The sequence below is a fragment of the Cebus imitator genome, unplaced genomic scaffold (assembly GCF_001604975.1).
Source record: "Cebus imitator isolate Cc_AM_T3 unplaced genomic scaffold, Cebus_imitator-1.0 Scaffold12, whole genome shotgun sequence".
Classification (NCBI taxonomy): domain Eukaryota; kingdom Metazoa; phylum Chordata; class Mammalia; order Primates; family Cebidae; genus Cebus; species Cebus imitator.
Genome location: NW_016107327.1, coordinates 1,955,151 through 1,965,737, shown reverse-complemented (window position 1 = coordinate 1,965,737; position 10,587 = coordinate 1,955,151). Strand labels below are relative to the sequence as shown.

Here is a 10,587-nt window from a genome sequence, read left to right as displayed (position 1 = left end):
TTTTTTTTTTTTTTTTTGGTACAGGGCATTTTTCTTAGATCTAGTATACTTTGGTAAATCCATTCAGTTAGTGTTGTAGAAATAATTCAATCAGTAACTTTCCTGAGGCTAAAAGTAGGTCCATTGGCCACTGAAAGTGTTAACACTTTCTGTCAAATATCTTAATCAGTATTTGCTGATTATGCTATTTCCTTTACATAAGAAATACTCTTTCAAAGTTTATTATGCCAGTCTGAACAGTTTTTATTACATTCTGCACATAAAATAAAAGAATTGTGGTGGTTGACGTAAAAATGGAAAGTGGAGGAATATTTCATTTTTTCTGTATTATTATAACTCAGTGAATTTCTGTATCCATTGAAACATTCCAGTGTCCTTGGAAGTAATTTTCTAAATGCAATGGAATAACAATAGATGGCATTTTATGAGTCTGGAAATTAATAATTGATCCTTTCCATTGTTTGGAATATGCAAATCATTTCAGAATATCAACTTAATTTTCTAACAGTGTTACACAATTGTAGATCAACTATTTTGCATAAGACACTCTATACTACATGCACATGATTAGTAAAGTAGAAAATATTAATAAGATTATATGATTTGGCTGTATCCCCACCCAAATCTCATATTGAATTCTAATAATCCCCATGTGTCAAGAGCAGGGCCAGGAGGAGATCATTGAATCATGGAGGTGGTTGCCTCATACTATTCTCATAGTAGTGAATAAGTCTCATGAGATATGATGGTTTTATAAAAGGGAGGTCCCTTGCACAAGCTCTCTGCCTATCACCATGTAAGGTGTGACTTTGTTCCTCCTTTCCCTTCTGCCATAATTGTGAGTCCTCCCTGGCCATGTGAATACGTGACTTAATTGAATCTTTTCCTTTATAAATTACCCAGTCTCGGGTATGTCTTTATTAGCAGAGTGAGAATGGACTAATACACAAGGCTAAGATAACTGGTTTCAGTCTTACATAAGCAGGGTAGCAAACAGCTCATTCAAACTGTATTACTTATACCCTATGTCTTAGTCTCTTTGTGTTGTTATTGCAAAATACTTGAGGCTGGGAAGTGAGTGAGTGTTTTAAAAATGTATTTCTCACAGTTCTGGAGGCTAGAAAGTCCAAGATCAAGGTACTAGTAGGCTCAATGTCTGGTGAGGACCCATTCCTGGTAGATGGCGACGTCAAGGTGTCTTCACATGGTTGAAGGATGGAAAAGCAAAAAGGGCCTAAACTAGTTTCCTCCAGCTTCTTCCTAAGGCATTAATCTACTCATGAATGGGCAGCCTTTATGATGTAATCACTTCCCAAGAAGTCCTCACCTCTTAATACCATCACAATGTAAACTAAGCTTTCACAGGAATTTTAGAGGAGGCACACATTCAAATGATAGCAATTTATGTTGTTTATCATGTAAATGTCATTTATGTAAATCACAGCCTTCATTCTCTCTGATGGACGGTAAATATCTCTTTTGGATAGTAAAGTCCTTTGCAATTAATATAAATATGACTTAAATGTATGAGCTACTATGCCAGTTGAGACTTTTATATCCACTGTAAAATGAAAACAACAATGTCTATGTATGTCCAGCAAATAAAATTATGTAATAATCAAATGAAATCACATATGGGAAAGAGCATCACAAACTTTAGTGACTTGCCTTAAAAGGCAGAATAGGAAAATAACTCTCAGTTTGTTTCTATCTTCAAGACTAAAGTGGAGAATCTTGGCAATTACCTCTATCATTTGAAGATAAAATCTTACTGTTATTAATTAGTTTTGTAAATTTTTTTCATTGTATATTAGACATAAATAGCCTTATTTCATCTCTATTTTAAATGTATATTTTGCATATATAGGTATACACATGCATATGTGAGCTTTTATCTTTCATGATATATTGATCCTTTAAGATTGCTACTTAATATTATATAATGAAACATAAAAATAGTAATTTCATATTAATATGTCTTAATTATATATGACCTTCCACATAGATGCATATGATTCAAGAGTATTAGGAAAGCTAACATAAAAGAGAATAAAGATATTGCTTTTATAGATTAGAAATCATTTGTTATTCAAAGCATACTATTGTAGAATAGAATTATGAAACTATTAGAAATAAAAGTTCATTATTAAAGTATATTAACCAGAGAAATGAATTAACTTCAAAGCATTTTAAGGTAATATCATTTTAAATATAAATCAGAAGAAAATGATAGGCAATTTCAATATTCCTAGTATATATTCTAATTATATTTTTATTATTCATTATAAAACACAACTTTGGATCTTTTAGCTTCAGTTGAACTTATTATCAAATTTTATTCACCTGTGGGAAGTTTATCTTATATAAGTTTGTAGATTAAACTTATTCCCCTACTATAAATGCTTCACTTTTTAAATAATCCAATAATTACTTGTGTTATCCATTGAACAAACATTTTTTGGACACCCACTATTTGTCAAGTACTAGATATCTTAGTCAATTCAGGCTGCTATAACAAAATAGGACAGACTGAATAGCTTAAGCAACAGACATTTATTTCTTCTTAAGCAACAGGCATTTATTCTGGAGCCTGGGAAGTCCAAGGTTAAGATGCCAGCAGACTGTCTGGTGAGGGCCCTTTTTCTGGTTGGCAGATGACCACATTCTTGTATCCTCACACAGTGTATAGTAAGTACTCTGATCTATTTCTTTTCTTATAAGAGCACTCATGTCATTATGAAACCTTCATCCTCATAATCTTATCTAAACTTAATTACTTCCCAAAAGCCCCACTTCAAATACCATCACACTGGGAATAAGAGCTTCAACATGAGAATTTGCAGGAGAATACAAACATTCAGTCCATAGTACCATACTAGAAAATCAGAAGACAAAGGGAAAAGAGATTTGAGCTAGCCTAATTTATAGTCTTACCATATTCGCAATGTAGCAATGCAATGGATATTTCTGAAGACACAGAGTGTCTAAGACATGATATGTGCTCTCATGACACATATGGCCTGATTTTAGGTGACCCGTGGGCCTATTTGTGAAATACTGAGAGACAATATAAAAATGTTAATTAGTACTAACATTTATTAATGTATCAAATACATGTTATTATTTCATGTTAAATAATTTTATAACTTAAAATTAATGGTTAAAAATAGTTTTGGCCAGATGCAGTGGCTCACACCTATAATCCCAGCACTTTGAAAGGCTGAGGCTAGTGGATCACTTGAACTCAGGAGTTCCAGGCCAGCCTAGGCAGCATGGTGAAACTTCACCTCCATTAAAAACACAAAAGAAATAGCCAGGTGTGGTGGCATGTGCCTGTTAATCCTAGCTACTTGGGAGGCTGAAGTTGGAGGATCACTAGAGCCCAGGTAGTCAAGGATGCAGGGAACTAAAAATGCCACTAAATTCCAGCCTGGGAGACACAGTGAGACCCTATCTCAAACAAACACAGAAGCAAGCAAAAATAGTTTCATAAGAATGTAATATAAAGTGTTTTCAATTACCTTAGATAATTAATTGAAATTCTGATGGATAAATCTAAATATCTTCTGATTTTTAATGTGCTATTAGATTTGGCAATAAAGCTGGCCTAAATAGATTAGAGATTAATAAAACAATTTAACTGCAGGGTGGAGTCTGTCTAGTTCAAGCCTTCTTAAGCAAATTAAATGTAAGCATGTTTGGAGCGGACTCCAACACTCTACTATTGAAAGAAGATTAAAACTCCACTTCTGGTAGATAACAAGTGTCACATTTGTTTATAGCCCACAGTTTTCTGGAAAGGAGGAACAGTGAAAGTTAGACATTCTGTTTAGAACACAGAGTAAAACAAATAAAATCAACAATGAAAATATAATTTTGCTAGCAACAAATCTATGTATGAAATAAAAAAACAAATTCAAAAACCTTGTATAAGTAAACACAGTGGGATCTAACATCTTATCAACTACCTCTTTTTGTTTGGAGAATACAGGACTGACCAACAGATATACTTAATATGAACTGACTAATCTTGGGCTAATGCCGATAGTTTGATCCTTATCATAAGTAGGACATAAAAAGAACTGTTTTTCTGAACACAGGGTATAGTGTGGCAATTTCTCTACTGAGTTAAGTGACTAAGATATGATTATTATAAAATGAGTTTTAAATATACTTTGCCTCATTATGGTTTTCATATTGATTCTAAAATACTATTGTCATTATCTAAGACTTCCAAACAAACCTCATTAATGTTTATAAGTGGTGGAATTACAAATTTTGAGAAGACATTTCAAACTTTAGGAGACTGAAAAGCACTGGACAGAAAGAAGTTGTTTTTTCTCCTGTGTGTAGAAAGATTAGTGTCAGGTAAAACTGAACTTAATAGGCTTTTCTTCTATTTTTCCAAATGGTGATCTACAGTCAGTCTCAGACAAGCAACTTATTGAAACTTCTGTAGACAATATCAGGAAAAAACAAAAACACATTAAAAGAACATTCTACAAGACATGGTTATATTGCTAACAATTACATCTTCTACAGCTTTCTCCCATACTTCCCTAATTGATATGGAAAACCTAAAATACCAATAAGTGCAGAGTAGTGTCTGATATGCTCTGTTGATTTCTACATTTGGAATTGTAGATCTATTAGAAAATATTGATCCAACTTTTCCCCAAAGAATGTCTCTGTTAGAAACATGGAAACAATTATAATTCTTTCAGCATTAATGTAGAATATTAGGTCAGTTATTTGCATTCAAAAACTGACTAAATGCTTAAATACCAGGATGGCGATTCAGCAGCAGCATTTGTGTCTTAAAAGATAAATATAGATGAAAAAAAAGAAAGAGGAGGAAGATGGGGAGAGGGAAGAGGAAGAAGAAAAGGAAAGGGAGAAAAGAAAGAAGGGAGGGAGAAAGGAAGATAGATAACTGATAACATAGATGTAGTTAGATATAGAGAATCTTCCTCTTGAGTAAGAAACTAATATCCTTAGCTCTCAGTTTATTCTGTGAAATAAGAAAGGTGCATCAAATATATAAGATAGTTTCCAAGCACAGATTATAAAATTCACTCATTAAATTCAGAGGTTATAAGAATTAAAAAAAAATTAATAGCTCAAATGGTGATAATGGAATATTTCGAATAAACTAATGTTTGAATGTGAAGAAGAATATGCTGCAGCTATTCAGTACAATCATGTTGGCTAATATAATAAAACCAGTGTTGCTCATATTAATTTCTGTTTTATTTATTTTAGATATCAATCTATTTGGAAGAACTGGTGATAGCTAATCTGAGTTACACATGCTGAAAATCATGAAAGGTAATCTTATCATTACTTAAAATTACTTTCTGCTTACAGAACTATAGTAGGTAATTATTTTAGGGAATGATACTGAGTTATAGTTTAATTGTATTGGGTTATTATAAAAATGATTATAATAGCATAAATCAAAAAAAAAATAGTCATACCCCAGGGCACAGGGTCAAAGAGATAGTTCAGCATTGTGTAACTATTTGCTTGATTCATACAGAAGTTTTCTCAATGATCTAAAAAAAACCTAGTGTAAATACTGGCCAAAACAAAAAGTTTTCAGATGTCTGGAGATATCCTTTCCATCTATTATTGAAAAGATACATGCTATTTCTGAATATTATTCTTTACTATCAAAGGTATACTGTCATTTTGTTTAGTGCTGAATGTATATATTGTGCTAAAAAGCAATATAATTTTTAGGTAGTGCAGGGAAACATGCTATTGAAATACCTGACTGAATTGACAAATTAATCTTCCCTGAAGAAATGGTACTTCAACATAGTGTATCCCACAGGAGCTGTGGGACTTTTTTGAGACAAAGTCTTACTCTGTAGCCCAGGCTGGACTGCAGCAGTACAATCTCAGCTCAAGCAACTTCTGTTTCCTGGGTTCAAGCCATTTCCCTGCCTCAGCCTCCTGAGTAGCTGTGATAGCAGGTGTGCACCATCACACCTGGCTAATTTTTGTACTTTTAGTAGAGATGGGGTTTTGCCATATTGGCCAGGCTGGTCTCCAACTCCTGGCCTCAAGTGACCCACCAGCCTCAGCCTCCCAAAGTGCTGGGATTATAGGCATGAGCCACCATGCCTGGCCATAATTTTTAAATTTTTTTGTGGAGACAGGGTATATGCCACGTTGTCCAAACTTGTCTCAAACTCCCAGCCTCAAGGAATCCTCCCTCCTCAGCCTACCAAAGTGCTGGGATTACAGGGGAAGGCCACTGTACCTCATTTAATTCCTACCAAGCACTCTGGGGGGGCAGCTGGGCAGTGACACTACTGATCCTCTAATGTTCACAAATTTAACTGCATACTCAGGGAAACAAAACAAAACCTTAATCTCAGGCTACACCCTGCTTGCCCTCTAGCTCTCACCACCTGCAAAGTTTTCTCTTCACACCTCACACACTTGCTTTCAGCCCCTCGCCTTCTCCACCTTTCTGCAGTCGCCCCTGCTACTTAAACCACAGCTCAAAAAGCCTGTTTCTATTTGAATCTACTACAGTACTAATGAGCTACTATGAGAAAAAAAGCAATTACAGCTGATATTTCACTCTAAATCTGGCTCCCATTCTCTGCTCATACCCAAACTTGTTAATAAAAACAGGAATGTCAGGTCTCCATAGGCAAGCCTGGAGCCTGAAAGTCTGAAGTCCTGCTTGCCTCGGCTGAAGTCTCCCACCCTCTGCCTGCATTCGCCATTGTCTCTGATGGCCCAGCAAAGCTTCCTGGACAAGCCCCTCACCCAACCCTGTCATCTTAACTGTTCTTATGATAATATAAATACGTCTCACCCAACCCTGCCATTGTAACTGAACTTACTCTGCAACACCCCGGCCCCCAGAAAACAACCCAAACCTATAAAGCCAACTCCTATCCCACTGCCCTTTGCTAATGCCCTTTTCAGCCTTAGCCCACCTGCACCCAGGTGAATAAACAGCCATGTTGCTCACACACACACACACACACACACACACATATATTTTTTTTTGGGGGGGGGGGGGCTACGTCTGCTTTTTATTGGCCACATGTCTAGCCACCAGCCTCAGGGCACACCTGGCAAGGGGCAGGCTTGGACAGGCTTCCCTTGCTAAGTGGGCAGTGATGGGGTGGTGGCTGCTGGATGTCACCCTGCAGTCCCTCAGGTCGAACCCGTATTGCCCCCAGGGCCCACCCACCCTGTGCAGCTGGCACTGGGAGGGGTTTTCTGTTGATGTGCGGCCAGGTCTCAGCTGCAGGGCATTGGCCTGGCAGTGGCAGCAAAGGCAGATTCCCTTCCCCCAACTTCAGGGGCTGGACATGCTGGGATAGGGCCAGACCCCACGGGAAGGGACCCTGGCTTGCCATGGGACCAGCTGCCAGCCTTCCCCTGCCCAGACCCCCAACTCGGCCACCTCTGAGCTTTAAAGATTCACAAAGCATCGCGTTTTGATTAAACCCCACTGGGCTGTAGGGCAGGCAGGGCTGTGGCGGGCACCGGTGGGATGCAGCCCCCCCACTGGCCCTGGGCAGGCCACACCGGGCGCATGCGGGTGTGTGCCAGGGTCGCCTTTAGGAAGCAAGTGGGAGGCTGGCGCGTGCAGGAGGTGCAGGAGGGCGCCAGGCCTGGTGGGACACCGGTACCTGTCGGGCAACATGGAGGCTGGCTTTGATAGCTTTGATAGCTTCCAGCTCCGGGTCCTCAATGGCGCGGTCCCCCGGGTCACCCTCGACCAGTCCCTGCTCCTCCTCCTCCTTAAGGAGGAAGATCGGAAGCACACCTGGATGGAGGATGCTGACGGTTGTGTGGCCCACAATGCCCTGGACTGTGCACGCGCCATCTACGCCTACACCCTGCAAGTGTTCCCCAGCAAGAAGAGTGTGTGGCCGTGTGCTGCGTGCTTCGAGAAGAACCATGGCACTCGGGAGTCCCTGGAAGCACTCCTGCAGAGGGCTGTGGCCCACTGCCCCAAAGCGGAGGTGTTGTGGCTCATGGGTGCCAAGTCCAAGTGGCTGGCAGGGGATGTGCCCGCAGCAAGGACCATCCTGACTCTGGCCTTCCAGGCCAACCTCAACAGCGAGGAGATCTGGCTGGCGGCTGTGAAGCTGGAGTCTGAGAATGATGAGTATGAGCGGCCTGGAGGCTGCTGGCCAAAGCGCGGAGCAGCGCCCCCACCGCCCGGGTGTTCATGAAGTCTGTGAAGCTGGAGTGGGTGCAGGACAACATCAAGGCAGCGCAGGACCTGTGCGAGGAGGCCCTGCGGCACTGTCAGGACGTCCCCAAGATGTGGATGATGAAGGGGCAGATCGAGGAGCAGAAGGAGCTGATGGAGAAGGCACGGGAAGCTTACAACCAGGGTTTGAAGAAGTGTCCCCACTCCACAGCCCTGTGGCTGCTGCTGTCTCGGCTGGAGAAGATTGGGCAGCTTACTCGAGCACGGGCCATTCTGGAAAAGTCTCGTCTGAAGAACCCAAAGAACCCTGGACTGTGGTTGGAGTCTGTGCGGCTGGAGAACCGTGCGGGGCTGAAGAACATCGCAAACACGCTCATGGCCAAGGCGCTGCAGGAGTGCCCTAACTCCGGTATCCTGTGGTCTGAGGCCATCTTCGTGGAGGCGAGGCCCCAGAGGAAAACCAAGAGCATGGATGCCCTGAAGAAGTGTGAGCATGACCTTCACATGCTCCTGGCCGTGGCCAAGCTGTTTTGGAGTGAGCGGAAGATCACCAAGGCCAGGGAGTGGTTCCACCGTACTGTGAAGATCTACTCGGACCTGGGGGATGCCTGGGCCTTCTTCTACAAGTTTGAGCTGCAGCATGGCACTGAGGAGCAGCAGGAGGAGGTGAGGAAGCGCTGTGAGAGCGCAGAGCCTCGGCATGGGGAGCTATGGTGCACCGTGTCCAAGGACATCGCCAATTGGCAGAAGAAGATTGGGGAGGTCCTTAGGCTGGTGGCCGGCCGCATCAAGAACACCTTCTGATTGTCCGGCCTCCATGGACAGAGCTTGGGCTGCACAGGGGAGGCGTGTGGAGGGCTCTGGGCTGTGTCCTCCTTCATTATCATCCTCCATTAAAAGTTTTTATGTCTTGTGTCAAAAAAAAAAATATTTTTTTGATGACACCCACGGCAACTGCCTAGAATTATTTCTTCACATAAGCTGAAGAGATGCATGTTTTTGGCGATGTTGCTAACTCCATCTGTGCACAGCAGCAGCCACGTAGACTGCCCAAGGCACAACTTGTGACCTGTATACCTGGGACTGACCCTTGGAATCAGCAGCTGTGTCATGGGTTTGGTTAGGAAATGAATACCTGAGAAACCTAGCCAGGCTAGAGAGATGGGGAAGATGGTGAGGTGGGAACTGATTCATTCTATCAATAGGCTTAAATCTATCGACTGATCCAGAAGAAAACATAACTGTGTAAAAATTATATAAAGTATTCATACCTCAGTGTTTATCTTACTGGTTAATGGAGTATATTGTGTGTCATTTCATATTCTAATATTCAATGAGTAATTTCATTTGTATTTATTACGATTAGTTCTCACAACATTCCTAAGAAAATGGCAAATTTACCATATCTTTATGTCTTATTAAAGATACTACCTCAGTATGAACAGAAAGTTTAAAATGTTTGTACATGAAAACAGTTTGTGTATTTGTCATTAATTTTGTTATTGAATTCAATAAATTAATCCTATATTTTAAAAAAAATTGTAAATGTAGAAAGCTTATGGTTCAATGAAATATTTAATGTCGTGGGCTTTGGACTCAGAAAGAAATGTGTTTGAGTTTGCCTTAGCCAATTTTAGTGGTACCATCCTGGGGGGATTCTGAATTTTTAAAGTCTCAACTTTCCCATTGATAAAAGGGAATAATAATAATAATAACATGACTTTAGATTTTTCTGTGATGATCAAATTAATTGACAAAAAGTTTGAAATAGCGCCTAGAACACCGAAAGCAGTAAGATAAACTCTTATGTTGTTTTGTTTTGATCTGAGAATTTTCCCTTTAAAATATTATAATTCTGCAACATATAGTGAATTAATTATTATATTAAGAATGGCAAAAAGATGTCTAAAATGATATTCTTGTGCTTGCAATCAATAATTTTCATAGATATGCTTTGACTTAGAATAGTATACTAGAATAAAATTTCTGTTTCTTTATCTCAAATATCCTTCATGGATTTATGTTTTTGATGTTTTAATTTATTTTAGAATAACAGGCCTAGTGTTGACAACAGTAAGAGAAAATGTGTTACTTGTCTTTCAAACTTTCTTCTTCCTTTGTTCATTTTAGAGATGGGATGTCTCTCTGTCACCCAGACTGGAGTGTAGTGGTGCTACCATAGCTCGTTGAGGCCTTGAGCTCCTGGATCCTACTGCCTCAGCATCTCAAGTCACTACGATGAGTAGGCATGAGCTACCATGCCCAGCTCAAAGTTTCTATCCTTCCCATGTGCAAGAGAGGCTAAGGGTCAGATTGATATGCAAATCTCTTGGTCATTTTTCTGATATATAGTTTTGTTCAATTACTTCAGCTCTGCTGGACAGATTTAGGCC

The 10,587-nt window shown here is 40.0% G+C and overlaps 1 protein-coding gene across 1 annotated transcript; it reads left to right on the top strand.

Moving 5' to 3' along the window:
- Window positions 1–7,676: 7,676 nt before the first annotated feature.
- On the top strand, window positions 7,677–9,115 carry LOC108281892 (pre-mRNA-processing factor 6-like). The gene is given in 2 exon segments (XM_037728209.1): window positions 7,677–8,157; window positions 8,160–9,115. Coding segments are annotated over 2 exon segments (1,320 nt in total). The 3' UTR covers window positions 8,999–9,115.
- The last annotated feature ends 1,472 nt before the right edge of the window (window positions 9,116–10,587 follow it).